At 60.4% G+C, this 16,902-nt stretch overlaps 1 protein-coding gene across 3 annotated transcripts in view; it reads left to right on the top strand.

Annotated features, from left to right (window-relative positions):
- NPLOC4 (NPL4 homolog, ubiquitin recognition factor) overlaps positions 1 to 14,832 on the top strand; it is a 43,443-nt gene extending 28,611 nt beyond the window's left edge. Inside the window, exons 13-17 of one of the 3 annotated variants that reach the window (XM_016163681.2) lie at positions 4,293 to 4,364; positions 6,946 to 7,041; positions 8,094 to 8,210; positions 9,598 to 9,700; positions 12,887 to 14,832. In XM_016163681.2, the coding sequence (XP_016019167.2) occupies positions 4,293 to 4,364; positions 6,946 to 7,041; positions 8,094 to 8,210; positions 9,598 to 9,700; positions 12,887 to 13,044 (546 nt within the window). In that variant the 3' untranslated portion in view covers positions 13,045 to 14,832. The other 2 variants (XM_036222389.1, XM_036222388.1) reach the window with 2 other exon arrangements.
- The last annotated feature ends 2,070 nt before the right edge of the window (positions 14,833 to 16,902 follow it).

Below are 16,902 nucleotides of genomic sequence, written 5' to 3'. Positions count from 1 at the left end.
TTGCGTGTCTGACGTGGGCTCTCCTTTGTCCCCTCTTCCTAGGCTGTCTTTCCCTGAGTCGAGGTGTCCCTGTGTGGTGTCTGGTACCACAGGGCACTCTGGGACCTGAAGAGTGAGTTAGCCAGCAGGGAGGGAGCCCATCCAGGAGCCACAAATTCCATGCCTTGGTCAAGCGTATGCTTATGATGATGTGGTGGATGGCAAGAAGCCAGAAAGAGATGGAAGGTGGTTCTGGAACATCCCCAGTGCGTGTGTGAAGAGTGGTCCAGAGGCAGGAGGCAGTGGCACAAGTATCAGATGCCGGTGGCCGAACCAGGAGGGGGTAGCGGGAGAGGCGTGAGGTGGGCCTGGCGTCCCGTGTGAGGCGCAGCAGGAAGCGGCCGAAGCTGGTGAGGGGCGGGAGCCAGGTCGCCGATGCGGAAGATTCAGCTGTGTGCAGAAGATGCAGAGTCGGGGAGCCCAGTGATCCAGGTGGCCCGTGTCTGCTCCTCGTGGCCCTTGGAGACAGAGGGTGTGCCGGAGCCGAGGGTCCCATAGGCCTTGCAGGGCCGCAGGAAGGGGCCCAGGTGTGGCTTCGGGATGGCATAGGGACAGGAGCGGGACACCATGCGAGTCCGGAGTGGGAGCAGCGGGGGTATGTGGTGGGGTTCAGGTGCTGATGTGTCGAGGGGAGGGGACAGGAAGGCCGTCAAGGGGTAGGGACAGAGAATGCTGTTTTCAAGGTCATCTGAACAGAAGGCCCAAGTCAAAGTCCTAGACGTAGAGAGAAGCCGAGATTGTTCAGAGGACGAAGGTGTTGGGCACACCCAGGGAACCTGCTCTCGGAGGGCTGGCGCGGCGAGGGTGGGCGGCGTCGAGGTCAGGAGGAGCTGACTGGGGCGGGGATGGGGCTCTCTGAGGGCTTGGCCATCACATCGGCTACCCCGTCCCGCAGCCACACGGGTCTGTCCCAGCATCTGACACTCACGCACAGTGCCCTGTACGCTGTCCCATGGTTCACTCTTTGCAGGTGCTCTAATGCTCGGAACAGATTTCCAGAACCAGAATTATTTTGTTAATGGATAACAGATTTCAGAGGTTTTATGCATTTTCCCAAATTCCCCTCAAAAGGGTCAGTTTGCACTGGAAAGCAGCCTCAGCCTGCATGCGCAGGCATCCGGCGCAGGCCCCGCCGGCGCAGGCCCTCCGTGAGCACTGGCTTTCTTCGTGGCCTGCTCGCGTGCGCTTAAGGGGTGGCGAGGTGGTTCATCGCGCCTGCATTCACGTGAGGTCTTCATACGTCACAGACCCATGCCCGGCTCTCCTTTTCTTTGTTTACAGAGAAGCTGAAATATTTTCTGATTTTATAAATACAGTGATCCTTTTTCATTATAATTTCTGCCTTTGTTATCATATTTAGGAAGCAGTTCTTCACCCTAAAGGTATATATTTACCTACGTTTGCTTTTGGTGCTTTTATGATTTAATTTGACATTGAGATCTCTAACCTGTTTGCCCATTGTTTATTTATTGTAACTCTATAATACATTTTTGTTTTGGTTAGGGCAAGACCCTGCACTATTCAACTTCTTAAATGTTTTAATCACATCGGTTATGAATAACAGCATTATTCAGGAAAATTGATCAATCAAGAAACTGCCAACAAGAGAAGATTCTGAACAGCACATTAGCACAGTACCCCGGCCCAGAGGAAGGGCACTCTGGTACCCAGAAGCTCTGAGCTTGCTCCTCGCTTTTTCCCTTGAGCTGGAGGTGGTGGCAAGTCTTGCTCGGTGTGCGTCAGGGTGGGGCCTGTGGCCACAGGGTCCCCACGAGGGCAGTCGTGTGGCCGGGGTGTGCTGAGGCCCCGCGTTGCGGGGTGGACCAGGTCTTTCACCCGCCCCTGGCCCCTCCTGCCGTCAAGCGTGGGACCTAACTCGTCCTAATTGCCTCTGTGGCCTCAGCACGCATGGGGGACCCGGCGGTCGTGCGCTCCCGGCAGTCGTGCGCTCACGGTGTCGAGCCGGGACCGGGCACCACGGGCGCCTCCGAAACGTCGGCGGCTGCTCCTGTTTGCGGTAACAGGCGCCCCGTGGGTCTTACCTGCCGACTGTTTCTGAAACGGGGCTTTTTTATGAAATTCTCAGGAGCTTTGTCCTGTGAAGTAGCAGATGAAGCCGTTGTGGCGCTCGTTACCCTTCTCCCCAGCTCTTTAAAGAGGAGGAGCATCCGTAGCCAGCATTTCACTCGCTTGCGCGAAGCGAGGCGGCGCCGCCCGGTCCGCGGAGCTCGCCGTTGCCGTGGCGGCGTGCCCCGTGCCCCCGTGCCCTCCCCCGCACAAGGACAGACGGAGGTCCTGGACGTCTCGATGTCACGGCGCTGGCGCCGCGCTTTGCAGAGTGGGGAGGGGGGGCGTGGGGCCCTCGACTGCTGACGCCTGCACCTTGCTCCAGGTGGGAGCGGAGCTGCTGACGCCTTGGCAGCTGCCAAGCTTAGAATGAAGACGCCTGCCTCCCGGCACGTTCCCGCCGACATTGCTGACGCCCAGAAAAAGTGATTGCCTTCCGAAATGTGGACTGCGTTGGGGTTGGCTGGCAAACGCCCTGGACTGGAGGCATGGGGGAGAGATGAAGTTACCTGTTTTCGCCCTGGGGACGAGGGGGGGCCGCAACACCTTTATCTTCTTGGGGAGCAGAAGGGTACAGTTGGGCCTTTAAATCTGAGGGAGAAGAACAGGACACAGAGCGAGAGAGGGGCATTTAACAAGCAGACTCCCCGGAGGGGGAGATTAAAGCGAACAGGTGCTGGGAAAGTGCCTCTGCCTCTTAGAGCTTAATTAGATTGGAAGATGAATTCCAGATGGGCTAGTTACGAGTGAGTTGTTGCAGGTTGCTTCTTGTATGGACAAGCGTGTGTTTCTGGAAATGGTGATTTGGTTTGATGGGATTCAGTCCCATCTCCTACCACGTCTCCTCCCTCGAGAAACTGCGGCCTCCGGGGCCCGGGACAACTCAGCAGACTCATGTCTGTGCTGCCCCACAGAAGGCCGGGCCCGGCCTGACCTCTGCAGAAACGAGCACAGGACACAGCTGTCACGTGGAGGCACCGGCAGCCCCTACACTTCACAGGAGGGCAGGCAGACAGACAGACAGCTGTGTGTTCCCAGGAGGGCACCTAGTGTGGGGTGCTTCGCGCCCTCGTGTAGACAGCTGGTTAGACGGCTTTGGACCGTTTTCTGGGAAGGGGAAAGGGCACGTTCTTGTCGGCAGCTCTGTCGGTTGTGAACAGAGAGCATGTCGGGAAGGTGTGAGTACACCGAGCTGTGCCGCAGCCAGAAGTTGCCATTTCTGAACAGAAGGAGCAAGGCCAGGTGGGGCCTCTGGACCCCTCGTGAGGGCAGAGGACTTGGTCTGACTTAGGAACAGCCCGTGACGTTTGTCTCAAAAGACAGCATGGTCTCTGGCATCCCCAGGAAGGTGCAGCTGTGCTGGGGTGCCCCTGCGTCCCCCTCCTCGCCTCGGGGGTGGGCGTGGGGGGTCTGCTCAGCACCCCTTTGGGTCTGAGAGCTTTAATAAACGGAAACTTTTATGTAAGGCCCCGTAATTGGGAGTTACGGATGTATAATTTATGTGTGGCTCAGCGAATGATTTATATAATGTTAAGTAATGATTTAGATAGAGAATATGACCCCCTCTTGCAGAATCGTTAATGAAAAGCATCGGTTGCTATGAATTTATTCCTAGAGCTCTGTTTGAACGCAGCATGTTTGACATAAATCAGATCTAATTGTCATTTTATGATTAATGAACATATGCTGGCCATTTTTCCCCATAATTAAACTTTATGTTCCACACATTTGACAAAGCAAAACAAGTTTAGACTTTGACAGATTGGTGGCAGGGGTCTGCGTACTTGTGTGTGTGTGCACTCATTGTGTGCATGTTTTCTCGGTAACGTACAAGTAGTAAGTTTCCATGAAGACGGGTTTTCAGAGGTGTAAGCGTGTGAAGAATGCGCATTCAGACCTGCGGCCGAGCAGGCTCGTGGAGGAGCAGGCACAGGTGTCACCTGAGGGTGGGCGGGACCCAGGCGAGGCGGGAGCACGCGCTCCCCGCGGAGACTCCCATCACAGGTGCGCTGAGAAACGGTGGGCGGTGGATCCGTTGCAGAAAGGCACGTTCTCCCTCCTTTTGCTCGTCATACATTTCAACAAGGGTTGAAATAATTTGGAAAGTGAGCCAAGCGTGTGGAAGGAGAAGCGGGCCCTGGGCAGCGCCCCTCCCCCACGCCGCTCACCTCTGTTTCCTGTTCCAGGACCTAGACAAGTTCGGCAACGAGATCACCCAGCTGGCCCGGCCCCTGCCCGTGGAGTACCTGATCATAGACGTGAGTGCTTGTCCGCCACCCGGCTGCCAGCAGCTGCGTTGGGCAGGGTTGCTGGGCGGGGCTGCATGAGGGTGGTACACCCTGGACAGTCGCCCTCTGCCCGGCGCAGGACAGGCGCCCCGGCGGTGTTGGAATCGTCAGTCTCCTGGCATCCTTGAAAAGTTCACAACTTTAAGGGTTTTTTCTTGGTTTCAGGATTTTTTTCCCTTAAAAACAACTTAGGGGCTAACTTCTCCCAAGCCGAGGTGCAACAAAGGGTCACTGACCGGGCCGAGTAGGCTTTGCAGGCCAGCGACCCAGCGTGGCCTCCTGTGCAGCATGTGCAGGCGCTGCCCGGCTCAGGGCTCAGGTGCCACAGCGTGGGCTCATGGAGGGCCACTCTCAGTCGGTCCCCGAGGGACACAGCATGACTCTTCTTGAGTGAGGGGCAGTGTGGTTTCCCGGGGGACTCCAGGAGCTGCGAAGGCACCTGGCCTTCTTGGAGTCTTGGCCCCTGTCCGGCAGCACGCTCTGCTCGTGGGGCTGTGGCCACAGATCAAGGCCGTGGGCGCTGCAGGACGGAAGCCCGACCCATTCGCAGCAGTCGGCAGAGGTGACGGGAGCGCACGTTCCCTAGCGGCTGCCTGCGGGGGTCTATTCAGGCTGCATTTGGACGCGGGACGGGCGTGCGATGCAAGCCATAGAGTCTCATTGCGTGTGGAGCAGCGGGTCCCCGGGAACTGAGCCCATCGTGCTGCGTGCCATGGACAGCTCCCGGGAACATGCTCGTGACCTTGGCCATGGAGGCATTCGTGTCTCAGACTACCTGGGGTGTAACAGACGGAAACAGACCGAGGGAGCACGTGCTTAGGCGCGGGCGTGAGTCACGGCTGGCTCCCCGAGGTCTCCCTCCCAGCGGCCCTTGCCCCTCTTATGCAGGAGCCGTCCCTGCCTCGCGCAGTGTTTCATTCGTTGCTGGTTGACAACGGGACATGCCAGCCTGCGATACCCAAGCTCTCTGTTCTTGTGGAAGAAGTTGGAGCAGTCTCTTGATGGCAGGTGCCCAGACAAGTGTGCTCAGCTCCTTGCCCAGCCCCAGACCCATGGCGTGGCCAGGGCCATCTGGTCCTCAAACCTTGTGACCGGGTGGCTGTTTTACGCAGGGAAAGGGATGAGCTGCATCCCCCTGGGCTCCTGTGGAGGCGCTCTGGGCGTGTCCACGCACCAGCCCATCGACCCCAAGAGGGGCTGGGGAGGAGAGGGGAGGGTTTAAGCTCAGGCCAGGATACCTGCCGCCCTGACTCTCCTCCCCCTGGGTCTCTCCAAAGGGCGCTTACAGGCCTGACAAGCACTCATTTCCACACTTACTAGTAGGTGTTCCGTGGTGCCCGTCCACTGCCACATTTGCCTCCCCAAAGGAAGGGGCGGGGCCGTCCACAGGCCTTTGCTTCAGCAGCATGGGCAGCCCTCCGCCGTCCTCCAAGTCACGACAGCAGCCCGGCCCGGGGCTTCAAGTGTCTGAGCGCATTCAGTCCTCAAAGCAGCCTCAGGAGGCGCGGCCTCGGTCATCTCTTTTTGCAGGTGAACGCAGTGGCCCTGTGGCTGCGTCCACAGCTGTCTCCACGAGGCCGCGTGGTCTTGGTGGTGAGAGACCAGTGGGTCTCAGCTCAGTCTTCAGGGCACTGGCGCGGTCACTGCGAGTCTCTGCCTTCCCCGAGGTGGAAAAGAGACCAGAACGCTTTCATCCTTTAGAAATAACCCCAGAGGAACCAGAAGAGCTGCCCTGAATCTGGGGCGCATGGTCTGCTGCCGCTGGCATCTGGCTGCAGAGGCAAAGGCTCCGCCGAAAGGGAGCCGACAGCTTGCCCCGGGCGCCCGTTGGGGCCTCTGCCGGGAGGAGCGGGACGCTGTCTGTGTCAGTTCTCACATGCTGACTGCTGTCCCTGGAGCTTCCCCCGGTTGAACGTCCCGTCGTCACGAAGGGACGTTCGAGCCAAAGGAAAGGCTGAGGCCTTCTGACGCAGGCCCTTCCTATCTTCAGGGCGAGTGGGGCGCCGTGCCTTGCATCCCCAAGGCCTCCCTTCTGCCTCCCTGGACGCTCCCCGGCCCACGGCACTGCCCCCAGGTCCGGGGCCCCACCCCCCCCTCTCGGGACCCTCGGGCTGATTTCGCACGGCCCTCCAGCCCCGCGAGGATGGCAGCCAGCTCCTGAGACGCCTTCTCACCCCTCCGCGCTGTCCCCATGTTCCCCCTGGGATCCACCCACAGCTGCAGAGAGCAGCCGTGCGGCAGGCTCATCCCATGGGAGCTGCGCCTCGGGTGGTCCCGGTGCGGCTTGAGGGTGTGTGTCAGAGGCCTGCGCGGGCCTCAGATCGCCCACATGTGGCACCACCTTAGAAATGATGAGAGTGGGTCCTTAGTTTGCTTCCCAGAGTCGGGTTTTGATTTTCATGTGGGCGGTGCTCGCGGGTACATCTCCCCTTCAGGTGGCATAGCTAGGCCTTTGGCAGCTGTGAGGAACTTGAGGCTTGAGGCTCTTGAGGGTCGCACACACCCCAGGTCACAGCACCGTTTGTCATGGGTTTATCTCTTTGTTCCTTAGATCACAACAACTTTCCCCAAGGATCCAGTTTATACCTTTTCTATTTCGCAAAATCCGTTTCCTATTGAAAACCGGGATGTGCTGGGTGAGACGCAGGTAAGCTCCCTGCCGCAGGAGTGCAGTCACAGGGCTCTGCTCGCCACCTGGCGCAGCGCTGCTGGTCCCAACTCAGCTCCCAGACAGCCCGGGTTCATCCGCTGCCAGCCCCGCGGGGCTTTTTTCCACTACACCGGCTGGTGACGGGCGACCGCCAGGGCGAACCCCCACCAGTTCAGGCCTGAGGATTTGCCACGAGGCTCATTCTTAGTTGACTTCCCTTTTTTTTCCCCAAAATTTACGTGTCACTTTGTGCCCTTTTACAGCTTTTCATTGTTTCTTAACACGCACCCTTTCTTTGTGGGACCGACTCGCTCTGCTGTTTGCTCGGGCCCTGCCTCGTTGCTGCGTTTCTCAGGCGGCATGTGGGCGTGTGGCCTGCGTGCCGTGGCCCCCGCGCTCACTGCGGGCCAGGCCGGCTCGGAACCGCCTGCCTGCCTGTGTGCCCACGTCGATGGTCTCACCTGTGCAGGCGCTGCAGAGAATGGCTCGGTCAAAGAACGTGTCATGAGATTTCTTTCACGGCGCCGGTTTGTTCACAAAAGCTCTCTGAAACGTTGGTCCCCTCTCCGCCCACCCGCCTGGGACGTGGGCGCTTGTAGAGGCGCAGAGCCACTTGTCCGGGTGGCACTGCTGATCTCCTGTTTTTGGTCCCACTGATGTCATCATGTTACACCGTGTCCCCCACCACGTGCACACGCGCCCTCCTCCGCAGTGCCTGCTCCCCTGGGTCAGCAGCGCAGCTGGGCAGACAGTGCCTGCCCGGGTCCCACTGAGGGGAGGCTGGTCGCTGGGGGCACGTGCTGCACAGTTGGCCCCTTTTCCCACGAGGGTTACCCAGCCGTGCAGCTCATGCCCACAAAGAGGACCGCAGCTGATTCTGCAACTGTATGTTCCTTTGTCCCTGGGTCCCCATCAGTGTCACAGGAGAGGGAGAGCTGTCCATCAGCACTAACTGAGTTCGGTTACGTCTCAGGAAAGGCTCCCTGGCCCTGGCTGGGGACTGACCCGGACACCGTGTTTGTCTCCTGTCCCCCTGCCCCTCGTGCCAGGACTTCCACAGTTTGGCCACCTACTTGTCCCAGAGTACCTCAGCCGTATTTTTGGATACCATCTCGGATTTCCACCTCCTACTGTTTCTGGTCACCAATGAAGTCATGCCTCTGCAGGTATGGACCGAGTCTGCACGCCCGCTAAGCACCTCGCTTTGGTGGTCCCCAGGTGGGGTTCAGCTGTAAAGAGGTGTTTGTTTTCCTCGGAACCCGGAGACTTGGGTCCAAGTCCCCCCTCATGACCTGTGGGCAGCGGCTGCTCACAAGGGGCTTGTTGAAAGATGTGGCGTTTGCATCCAAACGCCTTCCGGGGTGGCTGCCCCCGTGATGGAGGCCAGCCCTCTGTGTCCTCTGGCACGGAGCCCCAGGGCTCCCACCAGAAGACCCTGACCTTACAGCTCTGGAACCGCAGCCCCCCCTGTTTGCCAAGGTCGCCCTTCCCCTCGAGTGAGCTTCTGCCACCTTGGCCCAGACGGCTGGCCTGCATCCAGGCCCCGCATGCACAGCCGCTGGCCGCAGAGCCGGCATTTTAAGACGCGCTGCAGGGGAAAGGGGGCGAGCGGGCCAGACGGCAGTTGCCATCGGTGGGGTGCGGGGCAGCGGGTCCAGCCAAGCGGCCTCTTGCATGTGCCATGTCATGGGTGTCCTTTCTGTGGCCTTCTTCCTGAGACCCAAGGGGACACCAGCAAGAAAGGGACCATTTCTTTCTGAGCCACTGATAGCCCTGACGCAGCACGTCCCCCCAGCGGTGGCAGAATAGTGGCGAGGCCCTGTGCCCCCCAGCGTGCCTCCAGCCGGGGGCCCGTAGCTTTCCCCGTGTCCTGCTGGCTTCGTCTCGGGTGCTCTTTTGTCCAGAAACTCCTGGCTTCTGCTATCTCGCAGCAGGCACCCTAACACTTGCCACTGGCTTCACCTTCCCTGTTCAGCCCGGAGAGTTGCACCCCCGGCCCCAGGGTCAGCCGCCGCGGGTCCAGGGGGGCAGGCGTGAGAGGCTAGGCTCTGTACCGGGCCTCCCGGCTACTAAGCCACGTCCCGTGCAGTCCCCATCACAACCTCCCCCCGCCGGCTTCTAAGCCTCTTCTGTAGACTGTTTAACTTCTCTGCACTTTGACCCCCGAGGCCTTGGCTAGTGTGTTTTCAAAGACGTGATCAAAGAGGAAAAGGGCCTGAGGGGAGAGCGTGAGGAGAGGGCAGAGTGACCACAGCAGGCCCCTGTCGGTCTGTCTGAGCCCCAAGGAGGAAGGACCAGAGCCTCTCTTATCTAGGTGACGGAGATGGCACCACAGCCAACTTGGGGCTACTTGGGGAGAATTTAAACCTTAGCTCAGTTTAGCACCAGTATTTATAGACTGAAGTGTGTGGCATTTTGCTTTTCATAGTGACAGCCTGCAAGGTTTTATAAATTTTCTCTAAAGTGTGTCGTTGGGGAAGAGGAAGCCCGTTATCAGGAGTCTGTCCACTGCAGGCAAAGCCAGTTAGAACCTTCTGGTCTGGCTTCCTGCAGGACAGTATCAGCTTGCTGCTGGAGGCCGTGAGGACCAGGAACGAGGAGCTGGCGCAGACCTGGAAGAAGTCCGAGCAGTGGGCCACCATCGAGCAGCTCTGCAGTAAGTGGTTGCCCCTCTCTCCGTCCCTAGGGCCACGCCCTGAGCTCCCATCTGCAGCGTGCAGGTGCTGGTCATATGCCTTGCAGGGCCCAGAATGTCTGTGCCTCAGACGCCTGACCCCAGGTGCGCGGCGTGGCGTCGCAGCAGACGGGCCAGCACCCCCGGGCCCGCACGGTGTTGACGCGCGCGTGCGCGCTCCACCAGTGCCTCGCGTCTTGGGAGCGATCGGAAACACGGGCAGGCGGCACCTTCGTGGAAGTGCCGGGAGGGCGGAAGCCTCCGAGTCGCCGCAGGGTCTTCGTTTCCCTGTTCCCACCAGTCCGCAGCTGTCCCGAGGGACAAGGAGAGAGGAGTCACCGAACAGAATGTGTGGGGTCTTACACCTCCACGCCTCGCCGTGAGAAACACCGGGACGCCCTTTTAAGGCAGCCTTGAAAATGCATATTTAGAAATGTTTATTCGTTTCCTCAGTCTGACCAGCCGTTATTGGGACCAAAATTAGCCAAGAAGAACCCCCGTGGACTCGGAGCGGGGGAAGAGTGCCTGCTCGCTCCCAGAGCGCATGGTCCTGAGAGTCTCGGCCTCCGTCACGTCGCGACTTCACGCTTTCTTTGTATATCACTCTGACAGCCAGACCGATACCGTGGCCGGCCACGCGCAGCACGTGTTCTCGCCCTGACGTTCTTAGCTGCTCTCAGGCGTTCAGATGGGACAGGACAGAGTGTTCCCACCATACGCCCTAAATAAAGCATCACAGCCTTGTGTCCTCGGCGGCCAGTGGTGCCCAGCACCTGGCATAACGCTCCCACGTAGCGGGCTCGCCGGCCCCGCCCCCGTGTTATTTTGGGATCCTTCGCAGCAGCTGTAATGTTTCGGAGCCCTCCCAGCTGGAGAGAGTGCCAGGAGGGCTCCGAGAGGCTTCCAGTGGGCCCACAGGGACAGCAGGTCGGCCGGGAGGTGGGCCCGGGTACGTGTTGGCCCGGTTGGCGGGAAGGAAACTAGATCTGAAAAGGTTTGTGTCTGAGCCTTTAGCCTGTTTTGCCATCCCCACTGGATACTGACTAAAGCTAGTGGCTTCGTGGGAGCTGCGGCCTGCTGGCTCCACCCCTCGTGCTTAGAGAGGGAAGGAGAAACCTGCCCCCGTGTCTAGCCTCAGTGCCACAGGGCGACACAGCCTCTGCGCAGAGAGCTGCTGGCGTCCGTGACTGCCCTTTGGCTGCCAGGTGTGCTGCACGACCGTCGAGTCCATCACGGGCGTTCTGTTCGTGGAGTTCTGGCTCCTGTGCTCAGGGTCGGCAGCAGACGGATAATGGGAGATGCTAGGGATGCTCTCGGGGGGCCACGTAAGAGCTCTCTGCTGAAAGCTAGCACTTCGCTGTCAGAACTCAGCCCATGGAGATACCGTCTTTCCAGACTGAAGACTCCACATAGTTTTAAGATGTCAGTTTTCCCCAAATTGATCATTATGATCCCAATCAAAATGCCCGTGGGCTTTTTCTTTTTTGGAGTGGGTGTGTGTGTGAAAAATAAGTTACAAGATTTATCTGGGAATGCAGAGAGCCTCAAAGACTACTTGAGAAAAAAAAGAAGGTGGACCCTGACCTTCACAGCATACACCGTGCACAAAAGTTGCCCCAGGTGCGTCACAGGCCTCATGGTGAAAGCCGAAACAACACAGGTGTGTGTCTTCAGGAGCTAGAGGGAGGACAGAAGTGCTGACCACGAATGACTGGTCAGTTGCTTTATCAAAATGGCACGTTCGTGCTCATCACAAGACACTTAAAAGCAAGGAAAGGATGAAGACGGCACCAAAAGTGGGGAGGGGAGAAGGGCGCCCCTGCCCTTCCCAGCCTGGGGCCCGAGCAATGGCTCCGAAGGCAACGACGCAGCGCTGAAAGGCGTCCGCGGCCGTGCAGCCCACTTCCGATGGCCCGGCACACCGCGGCTCCGCGGGCGACCCGGGTGTCCTCGCAAGAGCGCCCCTCGGAGAAGCGAGCTGGACCGTGACCACTATGCCACCGTAAGTCCCCCCGACTGCCCAGTCAGCCGCCAAGAAGACAGAGGACAGCAGTGCGCTCGTGTTCATCGTGGAGGCCACGGCCAACAGCTGCGAAGAAGCCCTACGCCCCTGACGTGGCCAAAGTCGACACCCCGACCAGGCCCGGTGGAGGGCAGGCACGCGTCCAGCTCGACTGGCTCCCGACCGCGATGCTCTGTGCGTGTTGCCAACAAAATTGGGACCATCTGAAACTGAGTCCAGCTGGCTAAGTCTAAATATAAAATTTTTTCACTGTTAAAAAAACACACACAAAAAGGCAAGGCACAGACCGGGAGGACGTGTTTGCAACACATGCATAGGACATGAGACTCGTCCGGGACACAGCCCTGCGCCACTCAGCAGTGGCACACGTTCTGAGAAGCGTCTTTCTACGTCTACGCGACTGGCAGCGCAGCCTCGTTCACGCCGGCGTCCCCACAGACTCGCGAGGAACGCGCAGCTCTGTGAAGGACGCGGGCATCGCCGGGCGACCAGGAGCCTTCAGCCCCCTCCCCGCCTTGTGGGGCCACCATCGTGCACGCGGCCCATCGGTGACCGGAGGGCTGTTAAAGCAGCACGTGACTGCAGAGGGCTCTGCACGTCGATCATCAGCAGTCCAGCGGCCTGAGTCAAACCTGGGCAACAGGCTCAGACGTCGCACAGGAAGATGCAGTAATGGTCAACACGATCAGCCGTCAGAGAAATGCACATTAAACGAGTACGGCGCGCATTCACTGGACACCTGCCAGCAGCCGGAAGCCCCGCGTGCCCGGCGAGACCGAGGACGCCACCCAGCAGGCCCACTCCGAGGTGTTTACCCAGGAGATGTGAACACATCCGCACGGAGTCGTGTGCAGGAGCCTTCGCAGCTGGAAACGACCCCGACGTCCTCACCCGGGGGCGGATAGCCCGTGGTGGTGCAACGAGGGGACCGCCAGCAGCGAGGGGGGCAGCTGGCGGCTTCACGCTCTGCAGACGGCGGCTTCATTTTGCGGGGTTCTGGGTGCAAGCAGGGGCCCCACGACAGGGCTTCCTGAGCTGCAGCTGCCCGTGCCCAGAGCAGTTGCCTTGAGAGTCCCCGCTCATCTTGCCAAGCAGAGCTGGGCGGAGCGCGGGTGACAGCGGTCTCCTTTCTTCCCGCCCTGCAGGCACGGTCGGAGTGCAGCTTCCGGGCCTCCAGGAGTACGGCGCCGTCGGGGGCCCCTCGCACGCCGCCGCGGCCGCCATGTGGGCCTGTCAGCACTGCACCTTCATGAACCAGCCGGGCACAGGCCACTGTGAGATGTGCAGCCTCCCCAGGACCTAGGGCTTCTGCCCCCGCGCAGGGCCAGGCCCCAGCCCTCCCTGAAGCCAGGACCTTTGTGACCGCGCCCCTTGGGCAGCCCTGAGGGGCAGGGCAGGGTGGCTGCCCCCGGGGTCCCTGACCCACAAGGCTTCTCAGCACCAGGCTTCCCTGGAGGAGGGCCCGGCTGGTGCTCTGCCAGCTGCCGGCAGCCGCCTCGGGCAGGAGCAGCCCGGACGCCTCTGGTGCCAGCCCTGCCGTGGTGGAGGGACTGGCGCCCTGTCTTTACCCGGAGCGGAGGGGCGGGGTGCTCGCTGCTGCCTTGGCCTCCTTTCTCCTTCCTTCTGGATGCTTTCTGTTCTTGCCTCTCCCTGGTTTGGCGGGGGTTCCCCCTGGCCTCTCCACCCTGCTGCTCTGGGGCAGACCCTGCTCTGAGGCCACTTCCTCCCTCCCCGGAGCCATTATCCGGTGGAAGTGGAGTGGCCTCCGGCGCGCTGGCCTCCCTCTGCTTGGTCTGCAGGTTAATTTGCTGCCCACCCCTCTCCTGCTCCCACCTGCAGTCCAGGTGGGATTTTAAAGTCTGCATTGGTTGTAATAACAGTTATTAGTAATTTCTGCCCAGAAGACTTTTATTTATTTTTTTTAAGATAAAAAAATGCATAAAAGGGGAGTGAGAGAGACTAGTTTCCTCTTCCTGCTCTCCTCTAGTGAGTCCCCGTGGGTGTGTGCAGGGCGGGTGAGTGTGGCAGGGGACCCACAGTCAGTTCTCCATGGAAGCTAACCTCAGTGCCTGAGACTTTTCTGCCAAGCCACACAGCTGCAGGTACGGGCCGACCCAGCAGGAGTGGTGCGGTGGCTCCGCCAGGCAGATGGCCCCCGCAGACGGCTGATGCCACTGACCAGGCCCGCATGGGGTGAGCCGAGTTAGCCACGGTCAGAGCTTTGGTCCTCTTTGCCCCACACACAGTCCCACGGCCCTGCCTGGCCCCCGGTGTCTGGCACAGTGGCATGGCCATCAAGAAAGGGAGCAGGGGCTTGACCTGTCATGAGCGCATGTGGGTCGGCTGTGGGGCATCGGCGAGTTGCTGCTGTGCTGATGGCGTGAGGTCCGCGCCCTCCCAGGACAGATCTGGTCAGACCTTGCTCTGCGGTCCCCACATTCTCTCTGCGGCTGGGGTGTGTTCAGGCCCTTCCCCAGGGACTTGTGGGCATGCTGATCATGCTGATGCCTCTTTGCCTTAACAAGAGCCGTTCCTCTGAGCTGCCCCGCACCCATGGGAGAGGCCAACCAAAACAGACTGCTTGGGGACTTCGGGTCTGCCCTGGGGTGGGGGCAAGCCCGTGGGACCCTCCCTTTCCCTTGGGGCTGTGCACAGAGCACTGAGTGTTGGCTTCTGCCCTAGTAAGGGCCACATCAGGCACCTCCGGGTCCACCCACCCAGACTCGTCTGCTCTTGGGGCCAGGGGCTCAGCCGGGTCTGGTGGTGGCAGAGCAGCCAGGCAGACGCGCAGCGGCCTGCCGAGGACTGGCCGGGCTCACTCTCAGCAGGTGCCCTGGCTGGAGCTCCCGCCTCATCTGGTCCCTGCAATCAGATGGGAGGCTGCGCTGGGCCCCGTGCGGCCCGTACCCCAGCGCCAGGGGAGGCCGGAGGTGCGGGCTTCGAGCCCACGGGCCCCCCGCCCGCCTGCTCTGTCGTCCACCAAGCTGGTTCCGTGCTCACCAGTACTCCACTCGGAAGTTCCGGCATCGCAGCGTTCGTTCGTTTCCTTCTGTCTTTTAGCTAAAGAAAAAGCTTTGTTGTGATTTCTCTGCTTCTGGTTTTGAGTCAGTCTGTTCAGTAACGCACTCGATTGTCCAAAGAGCCAAAGCTCGGCGTGAGTGGGTGGGGCGCCGTGCCGTGCCGCGGGCCCTGGCCCAGGCAGCCACCGCGTGCACAGGGGAGGGGCCCACCACTCCCACCCGCCTCCTACCTGTCCTCATGTGGGCACAGCCTCATGCCACCAGGCACCGTAGCCCAGCAAGGGGACGCCTGCCCAGCCTCCCAACCGGCCTATTTCGAGGACGCCTGCCTAGGCCCCACCTGGGGCTGGCGCTAGCATTTCCTGGCCTCCAGCCCTGCGGTGCGGCCCATAGCCGAAGTGCTGCCCACGCCCCATCTGTGGCTCTGGGCCCCAAGGCTTCCCTTCGAGCACTGAGTTTTTGCCTGTAGGGGAAGTTCATGGTTTCTTGTGTCAGGCAGAGACTCCCTTTCCTCCCCTGTTGCCCCCTCCCCCCCAGGCTCCCCTGCCCTGAGCTGGAGGTCTGAGTGGGAAAGGAGGGCTTCCCTCGGGCTGTCCCGCCTGCCAGCCCCGTGGCTGCTCCTGGGCCTCTGTGTGCTGGGACAGGTGCACATGGCCAGGCAGCAGGTGAAGGACAAAATTCAGAGGCCACAGACCTGTTGGGGAGCGAGGCCGGAGCTGACAGGCCTGGCCCACGTTCCTGCCCCCCTGACTTCAGTGCCAGCCTTCACATGTACCTTTCAGCACTACTGTCCTTTGCAGGTGGCTCACTGCTGCTTGAACAGGTATACAAAACACCTGCTGATATCTGGGGGCCCTGTGGCGGGCACCCACTGCCAGTCCTACCCCTGAGGTGACTGCTTTCAATGGCAGCGCGGGTCCCGTGGAAGCAGCTCCAGAGGGCAGGTGCCGCTGCCCACCCGGCCCCAGGCATGTCAGGCTGCTGAACCTGTTGGCTCTAGGAAGTAAGAAGGTTCTCGGACCTCCCCTAAGAAATGAAGCACATAGAGTGTTCTGCTTGGGGAGAAACGGGGCGGAGGTCTGTTTTGGAGCCTTCCCTGGCCCACGCGCGCAGGGGCGGGCTGTGCTGCCTGTGAGAAGTGCCGGCACAGCCCGCAGCCTCCCTGCGCACCGTGCTTTCTCCGAGTCTGCTGGTGGCATGTGTCCTTCGGGAGATTACACTGCCTCGCAGTCTGGCCTAGAGACCACTGACCGTTGGCAGCCCTCATCTTGCACACAGGCGGAGGCCCCCTCCGAGTCACCCCTTAGCTGTTTGAGTGGACCTGCAGCCCTTGGCTCATGTTTGTAACCTCCAGAAGCAGAGCCTGAGATCCCATCATGTTGAATCTGTATCACCAGGTATGGGCTAGATGGGCTTAGAGCCAGGGGCCTTCCAGCCTCCGAGCAGAAGGGAGTGGGACAGAAGAGTGACCCACTTACCAGAGTGCTGGACTGGGGCGTGGGCTTCACAGGGCTGGTCTAGCCCAGAACACCTGTGCCCAGGGCGGGGGAGGGGGCGTCGGTGAAACTGGAAAGCCGCGTGTCCTCACTTCCTAATTCCGGAGGCCAGGCGGCAGCTGGTCTCGTGCCCCGTGGCCCCCCCCCCCATCCAGGACAGCGTTTCCTGCCCAAAGACCTGGGAGCACAACTGCAAACACCCACTCGCGTCGCGTCCCTCCCACGGGACGGCGGCGGTCCACGGCCCTGCAGGCTCAGTGCCCACTTCCGCAGGGAGGGAGGTCAGAACGCTTTGCTGATTCTTTGTTTCGGCGGCACACCAGCCTCCGTGATGCCAGAAACGCGGGGCAGCTGGGCCCCTTAGACATGCCATGCCTGGCCACGTGCCCACATGCCTCTCGTGGATATCTGGCCTTGGAGATTGCCCCGTGGGCTTTTTAAAGAAGAGGGATGTAACTGACCCCACCTGCAAGCACCTTTCAGGGGTGCTGGGGGGGGTCTCCCTAGTTTCTTATCTAGAGGAGAGCTCATGATCCCTCTGGTGGGCACCTCTCCCAAGGCCTGGAAAGGGAGACTGCCCAGTGGGGTGTCTCCCCCTGGCTTCACCCTTGTCCTCAGGCTGACTGCCCATCATTTCCTTTCTGT

This window comes from Rousettus aegyptiacus, unplaced genomic scaffold (genome assembly GCF_014176215.1).
Source record: "Rousettus aegyptiacus isolate mRouAeg1 unplaced genomic scaffold, mRouAeg1.p scaffold_m13_p_6, whole genome shotgun sequence".
Classification (NCBI taxonomy): Eukaryota; Metazoa; Chordata; class Mammalia; order Chiroptera; family Pteropodidae; genus Rousettus; species Rousettus aegyptiacus.
Note: the sequence above shows the minus strand (reverse complement) of the source record. Positions and strands in the feature narration are given on the sequence as shown.